At 41.5% G+C, this 17,510-nt stretch overlaps 1 protein-coding gene across 1 annotated transcript in view; it reads right to left on the reverse strand.

Annotated features, from left to right (window-relative positions):
• Positions 1-725: 725 nt before the first annotated feature.
• The window catches only part of PPP1R9A (protein phosphatase 1 regulatory subunit 9A), a 266,168-nt gene continuing 249,383 nt past the window's right edge, over positions 726-17,510 (reverse strand). The window contains exons 17-21 of the mRNA XM_090287220.1: positions 6,812-7,010; positions 4,678-4,797; positions 3,753-3,776; positions 2,552-2,734; positions 726-1,221 (exon numbers count right to left, since the gene is read on the reverse strand). Coding sequence (XP_090143346.1) covers positions 1,012-1,221; positions 2,552-2,734; positions 3,753-3,776; positions 4,678-4,797; positions 6,812-7,010 — 736 coding nt within the window. The 3' untranslated portion in view covers positions 726-1,011. The remainder of the gene's footprint in view (positions 1,222-2,551; positions 2,735-3,752; positions 3,777-4,677; positions 4,798-6,811; positions 7,011-17,510) is intronic.

Consider the following 17,510-nt stretch of genomic DNA (forward strand, 5'->3'; position numbering starts at 1 on the left):
GTCCACTTGGGAAATCTTTTGAGTAGAAAATATGTGACAAGTTCCTGACTGTGTCATAGGCAGGCTTTAGACTAGCCAGAATGTTCCCCAGGAGAGGACACCTGAAAATGTTGGTTCCTTTAAAAATCAATTTCCTGTTCAATTTGTTCGGAAAAAGGAACTGTGTTGTGTGTGTCGAGGTTGCTAAAATACTGAAGCACAGCAGAAGCAAAGTAAACAGCAGATCCCAATACCCCATGGCTGCGTTAACGACTGATTTTTCCTTTGTTCGACTAAATCTAGAGGATAAATGTTACCTACCCTCTGAATCCCAAGGTAATACCCACACCCACACTCGTATGACTTTGCTTCCTTCTGGGGTTAACAAATAACTATAACTCTTTTCTCCTTTTCAGATGCCCAGGAAGTGGAACGGTTTGCTCACCTTTTGCTGTCGTAGGTAACCATGTGGCCAAACACCCATGTTTCTACAGTGGGGTTGTCTCACTGCCCAGACACAGAAATGAGGGGGAACCTTTCCCACACACTGGAGTGGATTCTGCAGCCCCGATCTCACAGCAGAGAGGAGCTCGCAGCCATGCAGATAGGTGTACGTGCGCAGTCGGGATCCCACGCTGGGAATCCATGGCGCTCCCATAATACCCCCAGGGTGTGTCACGCTCTTGTTGGGCGTTGTCACGCGGGTTTTCCAAGTGACGCACCCACCCACCCTCCCAACACAGCACAAGATATTGGGAAGTAAGAGAAGAGGGAAACCTAGCTAATTTGCATCTCTCACGAATGAGCTCCTTGGTTTGTTAGTAAACTAAAGGTTGCTTGGGATTATTTCAGTAGGTTAAAATGAAGAGTGTTCCATTATCACAGAAAATGCGGTTAATAACACCAGGTTCCCCAACCTGCCTACAGCACATTACCCCTGTCATCAGTTTCTTCTTCATTCCTCCGGAGGAGAGCGGGACGGGATGGGGGAGGGGCTCTCTCGGAGCTCCCCACCCCTTGGAAGGGTGTGTGTTACTGCTCCCCAGCTCCCTCGGGCGCAGCTGTCATCTTCTCTGTCTTTTTATATTTCCTCTGCATCTGCTCTCGTTCCTTCCTCCTCAGCTTTTCTCTTTGCTTTTCCATTTTCTCTTGAGCCTTCCGAGCCTTCTCCAGAGACGCCTTCATTTCCTTGAGTTTTTTTTTGACCACTGCTCGGTCCTGGGATGATGTCATTCCAAGGGCCTAAGAAGGAAATAGAAGCAAACTGCACCTGAAAACCAATGACCTCTCGCTTATGATGAGGTCGATAATCGCAGTTATGTTCAAACTCAAAAACGAATTTAAACAAGTGAAGAGGTAAAAACTGAACAAGAGCTGATTACATTTGCCAAAAATCTACATACCAGGAGACTAAGCTTTATTTGTTCTTTTGTTCCTTGAAGTCCCTAGCACAGTACTCCCTAAGCCTCATTAAGTAAATGCTTTCCACATTGGTAATTAATGGGTGAATGAATTAAAAAGAGGGTACAATTCTGCTTCTCCAATCTTTCAGCTGTAGACAATTACAGGTAAAAGACAGGAGTGCCCCCCCCCGCCCCGCCCCGCTACCACCGAGGGCTCCAAGAAGGGTAGGAAGGATCCACACGGTGTCCTTCCTGCAGACATATTCATTTGTAGTGGGGACCAAAGTGTCTGCAGGACCACAGTGTCCATGCCAGCACGGCTAGCCACCCTCTCCCAGCAGGCACACCTATGCAGGAAGCCTGATTATTGTGAGGAGCTTGGAATTCAGCATAAGGAGAGCTGGATGCATACTATAAACGTTTCATGACCTTCAGAATCAACAGCAGGATGCATCCATCTCTCCAACGGGGACAGCCTTGTCAATGGAGCCTTCATCTTCACAGGAAATTGATTGATCTCTAACCTTTTCAAGACCCTCAAGAGATACTCATGCGCCCATCCACCCAGCAGGAGGCTGAGGGTGGGGGTGGAGAGCTGGCTATAAGCTCCTTTTGCCCTTTTTCCATAGGGGTGGGAGCCACCTCAGGCTCTGCAAAGAGATGAGCCACACAGATGAAAATGTGAGTGCAGCAGAGGGGGAGGCAAGACAGGCCTGCACATATCTGGGGAAGAAAGTTCTGGGGAAAACATCACCCCCGTTTTGGAGTGGTGTGCAGGGACAAGTCGGGTGGAGGAGAAACAAATAACAAAGGGAAGATTGATGGATTTAGGGTTTAACTCTTACGCAGTGAAAGAGTCCACATTGGCCATCATTAAACTCCTACCACATCGGAGTAAGTGGAGTTAATCCATGGACCATGTGTTGCTAGGTGGAAGCCATGGAGTGAGTCCCTAGCTCTCCTACTCAGCAAGCAGCCTACTCTTCAGGACCCCTGACAACTTTCTGATACCTCATTTACTACACAGAAATAATTCAACATCCTTTCCGCTGACTGTTGATGAGAATTACCGCTCTCATATGCAGAATGCTCTTATCTAACGAAAACATAGGTGCTATGGGTAATACAAATTACACTTGGCAACCTAATACAGACATGTAATTCTTTACCTTCAGTTTATTTCCATCCAACTGCAGAAGCTGCTCTCCAGTGATGTTTTGGGCACTGAATTCAGATACATACTGCTCCAGATTTAGGCTCATTAGCCAGTGAGAAACCTGCTGCACACTCCACTCCTGAACAGCCCGATTCTGGTACTGACTGTGTTTGGGAGACTGTCCATCATCAAGGATCTGAGGTAGGAATTTATGCAGTGTTGTTAAAGGCCCAAAGGGCTATGGCTCAGCATGGTGTATTATGCTATCAACATGAATGTCTCACCTACTAGAGGTATATTAATTTTCAAAGCATCAAGTGATAAGCTAATGGTTCTACTTGTGTAAGTTACACACATACACAGTTATTACCTACATGTTTTTAAACCATTGAAAGTTTAAAAATGCCCCCACATGAAACTGCATTTTCAATGTGTGAAGTTTAATATTGACAAATACACTATAATGTTGCCAGCTTCTACATTAAAACACTTTGGGGAGAGTATCAGATACAGAAAACAAATATTTCATTAATCCCTATATGCAATGCATCCCTCTGCGTTTCTCCTCTGGTAAGACATTAGAGAAATGTAAACACAGATTTTAAAATATTGCGATATCTTTCACTTGGAAGAGGAGAGCATGAAACCCTCAGGCACTTTTAGGGGGAAGTCTCACAGCCATTATTTCTTTTGAGCAGCGAGCAAACCTGTGGGGAAGGGGTGGGCAGCTAGTACCAATAATTACTTTCAATAAATGAGAAAACTGAGGTTCTGAAAGTCTACAAATCTGTCCAATGCAGAATATTATTTTTAATAGTGGAAAGGGTAGGTTGGTTCCTAGAATCACTAAGCTGAGGAGGTGAGGTGATGACAGGCCTGGGAGGGGAGACAGAAGTCACCTCAGTGACCGGCAGGGAAACACAGGAGAGGGGTGGGTAAGCCAAGATGAAGGCAGAGGAGGCAGAACAGTGAACTGTGTCAGTCAGGCGATAGTGAGGGGGACACATTGCAGGACACCTGGGGATCCTCTTGAATCAGAAATATGGTTTGAACCGAGACACAGACGAGGGCAGAGAGTAAAACTACCGAACACAAGGAACTCCCCCACTACATGCAAGTGCTCTTCATTGTTTGGGTTTTAAATCATCTGCAAAGGGAGAACAGATTCAGACAATACCGAAAAGGCCACCACACACAGACCACTGAGAGCTCACCTCGTCATCTATCATATCCAGGCTCTGAGTAAGGGAGCAACAAAGGAATCAAAGAGAAAAGTGTTACAGAAACAGGAGACACAACGTATCCAGTACAGTCTTAATAAAATTAAAGTCATGCCAAGCCTGAAGAATGTGGGCAGAAAAGTTTAAGAGAAAACAAATGTTTTACAAAACAAAACAAAAAACCAAACAAACAAAAAAACCACGATAGAAAGAAATAACTAAAAACACATATTAAGAACAAATACCTTTAGTGACAGTGCCTCTCCCTGTTCCTGCCACCCCAGGACCGGTATCTCTTTCCTCTACTTACCTCTTGGGGCACTAAGTCAATCACTGGTGTAATTTCCTGCCTCTCTTGTATATACTTATTTCCTGAGAATTCCTAGCAATGCTATTTTAACCCTGGCTTCTAAGTGAGTGGCTCTTACTTAGTTATCCTTCCTTATCAAACCGCAACTCTCCCCTTTCCAATGCAGTGATTCTCAGTCAGGGACCATGCCCAGCTCAAGGAATATAGGGATTTTAGGGTGCAGGTGATGGTAGGGAAGGAGCGGGGCCAAGGGAATGGCAAATGTGAAACTCCATGAGATGTCTGAGCTGTCTCCTATGTTTGCTCTCCAGTGCCCAGCCTCTCGTCCCCACACCTCTGCTGAGCCATCCCCCTTAAATCAGAAAGGCCAAGTATAGGGTACATAGTGAGGAAGGTTCCTGGACAGCTTCAAGGGGCTCAGAAACAATACTTTGCTTCCACGTTGAGACAGAGAGAGAGGGTGAGGACAATTTCCTATCAAATAGGAAACCGTGGTCCTGACATGCAAAATCTACCTAAACAGTTTCCCTGTGACAGTTCATGGGTATCACACCGACTATCAAATGCGTGACCGAGAAAGCAGTTTTGTTGGAAGTGCCATGATCGTACCTCATCTGATGACAGCGCCAGGGACTGGGAGAGCCCCGGGGTTTTGGGTTCTGCTCCTAGGCCGCTCAGGTCTGCTGAACTGGTGCTGCTGGGACTGAAGTCTTCATTGAAGGTAAAATTCTGTAAAAATAAATGAAGCTCAGTGTTAAATGAGCACCATGAATGAACCTGAGGTAGGTTGTGCTTACAAGTTCTAAAAAGGTTATTTAGAAGTAATATTAGGAGAAATTCATCTTTGGTTTGGTGCTGGCCTTTGATTAGGCAGTGTTTCAGAACCCTGCACCTTTTGTGGTGAATGGGAAACTCTGAGTGCTTTCTCCATCAGATGAAAGGCTAGGCATTTTGCGGTAATGCTTCTTCAATCTCTCCTCAAGGGTACAGAGTTCATTATCCTCTGCAACTGCTCAGAGGAGTGATATTAATGATCCTATCTTCTTTGACCCTAATTGTGATGAGTAACCGTGTAAGTAAAACAAATACAAGATGGTGCAGAGAGCCTAAGTTATTAGGAACAGATGGGAATCCATATTAGAAAGATAGGTTGAGGCCCCCCCACCCCCCACTCCCCCGCGGAAGGAAAGCGTGCTGTTGGCTATGATAAATACTGTGAGAAATGGCAGGTCCTCTCCTGGATGTAACCTTCAGGATGATATGTTCTGGGGGAGGTCACAATCTGACACTCTGCTATTTACAGGCTAAGGGACAACTCTCCCTCAGCACCCACCAAAGAGGCCACGCCACAAAAAGATACACGTTCCCAAATAACTACCTGGGGGTGGGGGAGGTGGGGATGTAGAAGGAAAACTTCCCCAGAACATCATTAAAATGTTTGGTGGATATTAAAATCAAATAAATTCACAATGACTACAGAGCTGCATTTGTGAAAACATTTGAAACCAAATCTGAAGTCTCTCCAGTGTAAGGTAATGGTAGAATTACTCAAACAACATTGAGATATATCAGATCCAATACTGAAAATGTTTCAAGGCCAAGGTGGTTTACTGCTGTCAAAACTTTTCTAATTCTAGAATGACTGGCTTCCCAGGGACTCTAAGAACTTGACCAACACCATCTTGTTTTCTCTGTCACTTCCTGAGAAATTGGACTGTTACTTTTCCATTAGGTTCTCTTGTACAGGGTTTAGTTGGTTGTGAAGAATAAATACCATGCCAGAGGCTAAAAATTCAGTACCAAACAAACTCCAAGGTTCGCTAAATCTTTAGAAAAGGAAGTTAAATCAGAGCACATGGGGCTAGGCTAGTAGAACAGTTAAGCAGGAAGGCATTTAACATAGCATGTTACCATTGGATACTGTCAGTGGAAATACAACCCCAAAGCCCATCAAAACCCTGTGAGCTGCTGACCACAAGAAAAGCATTAAATTCAAGTAACATTAACCACACATTTCTGTTTGAGAAAGTCAACACAGATAAAAGGAGACCAAACAACATGTGAAAGTTAGCCACCGTACGTTTCAATAAAATGTTAGATAAGGTTTGCAGTGTCATGCTGGAAATAACCATCATGCATTTAAAAACCAGTAGCGTCCATGCACATAATTCCTAATTCTGCTAAAGTTAAAGAACTTTTGTGATAGAATTACAACAGTTGTTCGACGTGGAAATTTGATTTAAGAGAAAAAATAAGTAAGGGTGCTTTGTCAGCACTGGTTTGTTTTAAAGAGTTTCATTTAGATGTACTGAACACATATTCAGTCCCCAAATTTATTTGTTTTCCAGTAAATCCTGAAAAGCGCAGCAAAAACAGTTTTGTAACGTAATTTAAAAAGGAATACTTGGTAAACAGATCTATCACACTGTGCCATAATTCAAATGCATCTTTCCCAGCATGGCTTAACTGTCAAACTGAGATTAAACAGCAATATGTGAAAAGACAGGCAAATCAAAGATTAATGCACAATCTAGAATGGAACAGTATTAAAGGAGGTGATGGTTAAATGAGGCTTTCTTTTTCCCCACACAGGAAATACCATGCATGGTTTATTGCAGTGTTATAACATTGGTTTCTTGGATCCAGAGCATACACAGAAGTTGAGAATGCTTTCCAAAGATTGAAGAGGAGGAAGAGATTTGGGGTTTCCTTGTTTGCTTTTTTTAATCCGTGTGTTTTCTACCTTGGACCCCCTTTTATCTGAGTTTAGAGTTTCAGGAGAAGGCTGGAGGGGACTTGGAGGTGAAGGCAGGTTCCTGAAGGAATAGGATCCTTTGCGGCTGTCATGAAACCAGGAGAAAGGCATGCAGGGTGAGCGCGGGGAGGCGGGCACCACGGAGGCCGGCTTCGGTTTCCAGTGCTCCAGCCTGCCTCTGAAGATCCTGTTCAGGAGAAGAAGCGGGTGTTAGACAAAGAAAGGGCACAGCAGCTCTGAACTGAACAGCGTTGAGAAACTGTCCTACACAACAGGTAAGAGTAAAAATTTTCACTTTTGATTAGAACATTTACCTTACTCGTTAACGTTTTTTTGCATCTACATGGGTTTTGTATTGATAGACATTTTTGTACTGCTATTGCCATGGAGAATTTTTATGAAATGTGCTTAATATATACAGGGGTGGGCAGAAGTAAGTCAACAGCTGTTCATATGGAAAATAATACAAAAATTAATACATAACATGAGAATAAACTTGGCATTTCACGTACTCAGAACTGTAAACCTACTTTTGCCCCACCCTGAATATGTGGATGAATTAAAATCAGGGAAGAGCACCATCTTCTAGGAACTGCTATGCAGTCAGTTGTCACAGCATTTCCTTTGTTTGGGTCACACACACCAGAGCTTCAGTGCTAGTGACATTTAGCTCATTATCAGCATTCTTTCCTGGCCTCCTCTGAACTCATACTCCCAAGAGTTTACACTTTAGAAAATGATATATGTACTTAAGAAATTTGGAAATTTCAGGGCTCAGGATCCTTTAAGCAGAAGACACACCTTGTTGGTTTTTCATCATCATCTTAGGGCCTTTTCACAGGAGGGGCACTGGACCTGAAATCTCAATACCCTCTCCCTGGAGGTCCAGACTCTGCTGCCTCCTGAACACACGGCTTTGGGACTCTCTCAGTCTCTTTCCTTAACTCTAAAGGGTGGATACTTTATGTCTCATACGCGGCTAAGAATTAAATGAGATAATATATGTTAAAAGTGCCTTGAAAACTATAATGCTCTACGCCTACTGTTTAACATTCAAAGGCATTTGAGAACATTTAGAAAACAGGCATTTTTCTTAATATCTTGCATATTTATATTTATGTTTTGGTTAGAGAAATGTAATTATTAGAGCTGAGGCAGGAATGGGCAGTAGTTTCTGTGAATCTTGGAAGAAGTCACCCTCAAAATGTCCAAATGACATTTGATGCAATGCCTTTAATTTGTTAGCTGTTGACATCATGACAACAGAGATTCCCTTTCATTTAAAAATGCCTCACCATCTTAGCTAGACAACTTATGTCTGACATGGATACTGAATATCAATCTTCTCACATCTTATTTAAAATATTTTGAAATATTACATATTTCTAATTTACATAAACAGTATAACTCCTAGCAATTCTTGTTCATACCCAAAGATTATTGTGAGAATCAAATGGGACAATAAATGTAAAAACACCTTATACACTGTAAATATACAAATGGAAAGGGACTGTAAAGATGGTAAGTAAAGAGAATGGAGAAGTCAGTGAAGTTTTGGTAGAACACTGACATCACAGGTTAAGAGAGAGAAATTGTTGATCACACCAAAGTCCAAAAGATCTGATGATTTAAATGGTGTATTTCTTTTTTTAAATTATATTTTATTGATTATGTTGTTACAGTAGTGCCAATTTTTTCCCCTTTGCTCCCCTCTGCCCAGTACCCTCTTCCCTCCAGCAATCCCACCCCCCTTAGTTCATGTCCATGGATCGTGCATATAAGTTCTTTGGCTTCACCCCTTCCTATTTACTCTTAACTTCCCCCTGTCTATTTTGTACCAACCAATTATGCTTCTTAATCCCTGCACCACTTCCCTATTTCTCCCCCTTCTTCCTCCCAGCTGATAACCCTCCAAATGATCCCCATCCCTATGATTCTGTTTTTATTCTGGTTTGCTTAGTTGGATTTTGCTTTTATTTTTTAGATTCAGTTATTGGTAGTTGTGAGTTTGTTGTCATTTTGGTGTTCAAAGTTTTGGTCTTCTTTTTCTTAAGAAAATCCCTTTGACATTTCATATAATAATGGCTTGGTGATGATGAGCTCCTTTAGCTTCACCTTGTCTGAGAAGCACTTCATCTGCCCTTTCATTCCAAATGATAGCCTTGCTGGATAGAGTAATCTTGGTTGCAGGTTGCTTTTCATCACATTGAATACTGTTTGTCAGTCCCTTCCTGCCTGCAAAGTGTCCTCTGAGGAATCAGCTGATAGTTCTATAGGCACCCTGCTGTAGGCAACTCTCCACCTCTCTCTTGCTGCCCCCAGGAATCTCTCTTTCTTTCACCTTTGGCATCCATTCATGATGCGTCCTGGTGTGGTTCCCTCTGGGTCCAGCTTGCCTGCGACCCTCTGTGCTTCCCAGACCTGTATGTCCATCTTAAAACACGCACACACACACACACACACACACACACACACACACACACACACACACACGTCTGAAAGGATAACAGTGAAAGACCAACCAGAGATGTGTCAAACTTCAATTTAATTCTAAAGTTTTGTATCCTTAAGCCCACTGACTTACTATCAAAAGGAGGAGATGGGTATAATAACTGAACTTGAGAAAGCATGCCAGCAGAGGCAGGCTGTTCCTCTGCAGGAAGTGCTTTTTATTTCTGGGTCGTGGACCAGTCTGGTAAGAATCTGGGGCAGCTGTTCAAATGCAGATTCTTGGACACCCAGACTTACTGAATTATAATTTGGGGGAGAAGAAAAGAGGAGTTGACCTAGAATCTACTTTAACACATACATGAGCTCTTCAACTTTTTACTATCTATATTTATTAATATTATCCTGAATGCAAATATGAGGTTTCTGGATCAGAGTAGGTTATTATTTACTCACAGAAAATTATTGCATTGGTTCCTCTATTGTAATCTCTCTCTCCAGGGTGACATAATGAGAGCCAGATGTCCTATACTAGGTCTACACTGAAGGTGAGAAATCTAAAAAATATGAGTCTGGATGGTCACACAAGAGAGGGGCAGCCATCCCCCCCCCCCCTCAGAGGGGGAGACAGATCTTACCTCCTCGATGTAAACAAATTCAACTTGGGAAGGATCTTGGGTTCTAAGCCTTGGGAAAGTAATGCATGTCCTAGGGGGTGATAAAACAAGGGTGTCCAGCTATACAGCCTTGGGAATGTCTTCATAGAGGTGGGTCTCATCCCTCTCTCCCCATCTCCACTCCTTAAAAATGTAACTACACATCTCTGGGGAGGGGAATCTCTCTGCAGACCTCACTATCTATCAACAATTTAACTCATGTCTTTTAGCTCAGGTCCCACAATTCAATAAAAATGCTGAAAAAGCTCTAGCTGTACAGAAATATAAAAATATTTTCTCTGTAGTTTCATACTCTCATAATAGCACATATTTGAAATAAACTGGACCTGATGATTATTTTTCGCTTTTGGTCATATATTTGTGAAACAATGAATCAAACTAACATGGGAAATTCTTTCAGAGTTCCAGCCACAGTTCCAATAAGGTATGGTAGTACTTCAACGCACAGATACTGTTTTCAAGTTTACAAATAGGCCGTTATTACTGAGAGCATGACTATCTTGTCCTATTCTCAAGTGGACTGCCTTTATAACAATGCTTTTGGAACAACCACCACCACCTTTTTTTTTTTTTTTTTTTTAATAGGCAGGTAATAAGAACATTGGTGCCTACTTTTTTTGTGATTCTAATAACTTATTTGAAAAGGATTTTTGGTAGTTCGAATTCTGGCCAGGCAACATTTCAAACAAAATCTGAAGACCACATCTAAATACTTCCCTAAAATTCCTGCTGCCAGGAAAATATTCAACACTGATGATTCCAGGTAGACGTGGACATGGCGCACTGAAGACAGGCCTAGAGGCTGCAGTGGGAGTGGGGTGACAGAGAGCGTGGAAGCTCCATTCCAGGTGAGAACCAAAGGCCTTCTCACATGACGAAGATGATGGAAGGCGGGGAGGAAAAGTCATGGAGAAAGCAATGCAACCCTGTCCCCCTCATTTATGTGGGTATCCTTGACTCTACAACTCCATGAACTGATGTAACCTTTGTGTGTTTGCCAGTATCCATAGAGAACTGAACAGTGGTATGCTCCCATTTGCTTGGACTAGAGTACAGAATATTCATTTAAGAAAGCAGACTCTCCATGACTTTAAGATCACAGACCTGTCAGCTTACCAGACATGCTTTCTAAAGTAACTGCCAATTTCCTTCTGGATAAATTAAACTCTTGAATCTACAAACGGAGCAGAGGAGTTCTGGTAGCAGTTATTCTACTATTGACCATTGGTATAGTCTGTTTCACTTTGTGGAGAACGTATTAAGAATAACATAAATTTATTCCTTCCCTTTCTTCTTTTCCTTCCCTTCTTCTCTCCCTTAACATTTTTTTACTCTGGGGGCAGGTTATGGGCTAAGGTGCATAAGCTCTATATACATCCTTAATAATTTCCTTAAAAAATTAAGATTGATGAAAATAAACTCTTAATGGATCTGAAAATAATTTCCAGGACATGAAAACAGGTATGTGTTCTATATTTCCTTCACTTCTCTTTTTTAGTTTGTATACTAATGGCTCACTAGAGTTTTTGGAAAAAACAGAATCACAAATCAGCTATATTTCTGATTATTTTATTACTAGGAACTAGAAGGAAAAACGGCTTGAAATTAAGTCTCTGTGGTGTTAAAATGTCTTTTGGGGTGGGGATGAGATGGAGTTAGAGTAACTGTTTCCTGGCGTTTAAATGGTTTATAAATAGTTCACAACTTTACAGAACCAGGAACTCATTTACATGTATCTTGAAACCAATTTATCCTGGGGCTAGCACTCCAAAATTAAATTGTTCAGGTAAACCTTCCATGGTGATTTTTGGGGGGGTTGATTTTAACTTTGAACACAAGGTATTCAGAATCTATTGGATGTCACCAAAACTTAATTAGGAGTTTAGGAACTGCCAGAAGAAAAAGCATAAACAGAATATAGAATTCAAGCAGATAATAAAGGAGGTTAATTGAAGAAAGTTAGGTGCAACCAGAGGAAGGGTTGCTGACTTCCATTTACTCACATCAGGTGAAGTAACTTTGTAAGGTTCTAACATCTACCAAGGAGACTGACATTGTAAAGCCTTCTGAAGGGGACTTGGAGACCCTTAAAGGTAACAGTTCTGACAAGCACATGTCCATCTGCAGCTCTGGCAATCACCTGGGTATATCGTCGGCAGCCGTCCGTCTCGAGAGACAATGGTGTAGCTTCTTAAGAGTCCATCTGCACCGCCGAGAATGGCTGTGCAGTCGGACTCGGGAGTGACACGGTATCTGTCTCCTCCCGTGTTGAATCGACATCTTGCGATGACACTGAAGCTACAGAGCCTGGGCAGGGTGATATGGAGGGTCTGCTGTTGCCCATGCAACAGACCCCCCCTCTCTTCACAGCTGAAGGGTCCAAGGGAAAGACGGAGTCGATACAGCTTGGGTTCAGGTGCGCCGCAGGAGTTGCCGGTGTTGACCACAACATCAAACCGCCTTAGGGACTTCTGGGTATATCCTGCTTCCAGATCCAGGTCTAAATCTCTGATCAACACTAACAGTCCATCTGAGATGGTCACTGTAGAGTGTTCAACTTTAACTTAGGACAAGGCTCAGGAAAGCTGCCCCCAAATATGGCACCTTGGCATAATTTGAGAAATGGTGCACGCTGGAAGGGCTCTCTGACTTGTCCTGTCTCCACTGAAGCAGGTCATAAGACCTTCATGTGAGAGCTGCCCTCCTCCAGGGAGGCAGGGAGTGTCCTTACCTCCACAGATTCCACGAGGAATCCGCATGACTAAAGGCACAGGCCTTGCTGCGCTTCCCAGCTTGCTGTCCTTTGCTCAACCCTTTGTCCCATCACGTTTTCCCACAATTCTGCACTTTTCATAAAAATACTCAGGCTTAACCCCTTCTTTGGGTCTCCATTTCCTTAGGAAGGCTCCTGTGTCACATAAACATTATATTAAATTTGTTGATATGCTCTTCCCTTGTCAATCTGTCTTTTGTCAACCTAATATCCAGGGCTCCAACCAGAATACCTGGGAAGGTAGACAGAAAAAGATTTTGTTTTTACCTCCCCTACACTCATTTGAGATGGAGAAAGTGTTCTCTTAGCGAGTCTTTCCCATACTACAAAGGTTAAAAATGCAACAGCAAGATGACCATATAAATAAAATCCATATTCTCAAAATAAAAATGTTAAGTTTAGGAATAATACATTGCTTAAATTTAAAAAAATTGTATTATTAAAATTCTGAGAGAGACATGTGTCTATTGAGTGTATCTTAATATATTTAACTAATTTCAGATTTACCTATTTAATATGTAAAATAAACACACTGATAAGAATATTGGGATGTTTAGAGTCATTACAGTTAACATTTTAACTTATTTGACTTTTTTCTTTTTTTTTTTTAGTTCTTTAAGAATAGAAAAGTGTTGACTTTTTAGGAATGTAAGTTTGTCCGATTTCAGGCATTGGAAAGTACTTAAAAAGAAAACTGAGTAGATTAAACCCATAAATGTGCCTAAAAGCAGGACAGATGATTATGGGGAATAAAGTCTATTCTACTGAGGTTAAGCTCATATTATTCAAAGGTCTCTGTGAAAGTGACTGCTTTTATTTTATACAAAAATAAAAGATGCATAAACAAAATGACAAGATCTGTAAATTGAACTGAAACTCAAAAAAAGCTAAGTTTTTAAATGAGAGACTTTAATAAATTACTCTTAATCTATAACCCAAATACCCCTCTTTGTAAGAACACAGGTACCTCTGGACATTAAGAATATCAGGTGAACGGGAGACCCCATAGAGGTTACGCTGCCAAAGTCAAGCAGCACCGGTGCTTCATGGAGCTCTGGTCATCGCTGTGCATGGCCACAAAGTGGCTCAGGAACGTTTGCTTTCAGACTTTCCTGGCTCCAATTAATCTTGCTTTTCTATAATGGTCATTTTCTGCTGGCCATTTACAACGGCATTTTATTTCCTGTTATTGGTGGTGGTTTTTTTTAACTTTTTTAAAAGGACAATTCTGGTTCCTCTCTGGGTACTCTGAGGGCCAGATTTGGGCAGAGGGGACATGTTTTCTACTCCTGTACATGTGCTCGGCCAGCTCCTCAGCTCTTCTGAACGTGTGTTGCCAGCTCAGGTGCTGCCGCTGCCGGTGCTCAGCAGTGGGGCAGAGCTGCCTCCAGGGACTGGTTATAGGGTGTGATCTCAAATTCACTGTAATGTCATGATTTAGCTAAAGCTTCTTCAAGAGAAACATCTGTGAAGAGTTGTCTGAACCATAATCCAGAGTCCATTCATTCTTCAAGATATTACCAAAGTCATCCTGGGATTGAAGAAGACTGCCAGCAAAATGCATCTGGACAATACTTTGTTTTATATCCCCGTGATGAGAATTGCTTTAAATATGACAATGATAGTCACTTATATTAAGAGTTTTAAATGTGTTTAAATGTGATTCTCTCAATTTTCCCAATGACCTGAATAGGTATGTGAAATATATATATATATATATATATATATATATATATATATATATATATATATATATATATGTTTCTCTCTTATAGATGAGAAAACTGTGGCACAGAGGTGAAGGAACTTGCCCAAGATGTAAGTGGCTCAGCTGGGATTTGAACCCAGGCTCTTAAGCACTTTGACATTATGCCATTGGCTTTTACTGAAGACCATTGTTATATTTACTATGAAGGTATTGTGGAAGATGTTCTATTTTAGGTACCAATCTTACCTTTTGCTTTCTCTTATTTTCCTTATCCAATTTACTTTTAAAATAAATTATATTGTATCATATGTACCTTTTGTATATAAACAGACCATATTTGGAGTACAGTAAAGGGAAGTATATACAGATAAAAAAGAATAAACAAATGAATACATACTAATTTAAAGATCAAAAGCGTATTTGTTTTTCATAGAATCATATGGATCAACACTATCCAATAGAAATATAATATGAACCACAGTATATAAATTAAAACTTTCTAGTAATCAGTAGAAAATTATTAATAAGATATTTACTATTCTCTTTTTTCATACTGTTTTTGAAATCCAGCACGCATTTTCTCTAACAATACATCTCCATATAAACTAGCCACATTTCCGGTGCGTAGTGGCCACACCTGACTCGAGGCTGCACACTGGACAGTGCAGATGGAAATGGTTGGGGGCTTAGAGACTGGCCTCTGTTAGTGCATCTCCCTCATTTTTTAGTAAGAATCAAGGTCCAAGGAATTCAGAGACTCATCCGCGGCAAAGTCAGGATGATACTTGGATCCCAGCTCAGTGTTTCTGCCACTGTTCACACTTAAGGTAAATGGAGACTCACTTCCCCAGAGAAGTGTCAGCTCCCCTCCCTGTCACTTTCCCGCAGCTGCCCTCTGCCTTGTCCCAAGACTCACACATCCGCTCACAGGGCTCTCCATTCAGTGCCTAAGCCGGGAGATTCGCCCACAGAGCTCCAAAGTAGACGGTCCTCTGACCTCACGGCTACTCACTTCAGAGTTTCAGATGGGGTTGTGTTTTCCTCTTTGGCATGTCCTCTAAGGGATGAAGAAGCTCGAACAACTACATGTCTCCTGCTTTTGTTCTCTGCTACGCTCCCTATTTAAATCAGAGTGTTCACTGAGCACATATTTTAAAAGGATAAAACCCAACCATATTTCTCTTTAGAGCTTCTTCATTTGTTTATTATTATTTTAACTCATCTATTTGTTTCATGTCGGTCATGTATTTGAGTCACTGTATCTCTACACAGAATACAATGATGCAAATTCTTTATTCTTTGGGAAGAAAAAAACTAAAACCAAGACCACATTTAGCAAATATTTTGCCTTTTTAATGTTGGATAGCGTCAGATTATAGCTGAATGACTTCATCAGATTTTCACAATCTTATAAAAACTGGAAGAAATGCCTATGAGATAAGATTACAAACTCAATCAATGAATTAAACTCTGTTTTTTTGGAGACAGCCTCACAGGGCGTTGAATGTATCCCCAGCTCTCCACAGCGGCAGAGGGACGTGGCGGCTACTGGCCCCTCTCACCTGCCTGCCTTCACAGGCCTGGCACCTGACCAACTGCACTGCGCTCCCACTTGGGGTATGTTTTATAAGGCTCTGGGCCCATTATCAATCTACATAGAAGAACAAAGGCTGTCATCAGATTTACCAAATGACTGTGATAGCTCAAAAAAAATTTTTTGAAACAGAAAAGTCTATCTTCTCCCCTATTCAACTATTTCCATTATATGAATTCCTTTCAGTCCTGTCAGAATTCTAAATTAATTACAAATAATTTGAAAATTATTATTCTAATTCACAACTACGTTGTAGTGCTGGTACACGGGGCGCTATCTGTGACTACTGAAGCAGAGAGATTCCAGAGTTCATGTTTTAAAAATACAGAGCTGGCTAGACAGCCAAGTGAGAAGCGTGTCTGGGTCAAATGCTGGCATTAGCCACGGTGCTGCAGCGAGCGGGCGACAGCCACCACTGAGCACCCAGGATACTGCCTAGAGTTAGGCGAGCACTCACCGACAGAATCAAGATTTGCTTGATCATCACCTGGAAGCTACACAAGGCGGGAATGCTCTCTGGGCACTATGATGACATTCAGTTGAACCTTCTCACACCTGCTGCACGCAGAGGCCGAGGGACAAAAGGGAGGACAAAGTCTCCCTTTGGAGGTGTCCAAGTTTTTCTCCCACTGTGTATCTGGACATCTTTCTCTCTCTTCAAAAGTTTCCCTATTTGTTTCTTTTCTTTCCCCTATGAGTATTTGATAGTTTCCTGTTCTTAACTTTAAGGCACAAAAGTAGACTGTTTTATATTTCTTGCTCCAAGATCATACAAAGTGAAATCTCTTTTGAGATGCATTATGGTCTTTTTTTCCCCTCTTCTGAGATTGCTGTCCTCAATACACACAGAGTTTTCTACTCTTTCTTGACTATACAGCATAATGGAAACCTCGCCTAACAAAAATAATTAATTTGGAATCCTCTCTTCTCATCCCCCACCCCATTCTTCTGTAATCCCAGGAGAAGGTATAATTTCTCACCATGTGGTTTGCCAGAAAAGAGAAAAAGACAAAAGGAGACAACAGAGGACAACGTATGAAGTGGACGAGTGGTCCCAATGATTTTACTGTCTTTTATCCTTAGCATTTTGTCCATACCTTCCTTAGTCTTTGCTTTTGAGACGATTCCCAAATTTCATAAGGAAACAGAAATAAGTCAGACAGAGACAAATACCATATAATTTCACTTATAGGTAGAATCTAAGGACCGAAATAAAAGAACACACATAATAGAAACAGATTCATAGATACACAGAACAGACTGCTAGTTGTCAGAGGTACGGTTGGGGGGCTGAGTGAAAAGGGATTAATAAGTACAAATTCGTAGTTACAAAACAGGCACGAGATGTAAAGCACAGCAGAGGGAATATAATCAATAATACTGTAGTAACTATGTATGGGTCCAGGTAGGTGCTGGAAATATCAGGGGAGCACTTTGTAAAGTAAATGATTCTCTAACCACTATGCTGTATACCTGGAAATCATATA

The sequence above is a fragment of the Furipterus horrens genome, unplaced genomic scaffold (genome assembly GCF_987537825.1).
Source record: "Furipterus horrens unplaced genomic scaffold, mFurHor1.1.pri manual_scaffold_9, whole genome shotgun sequence".
NCBI lineage: Eukaryota > Metazoa > Chordata > Mammalia > Chiroptera > Furipteridae > Furipterus > Furipterus horrens.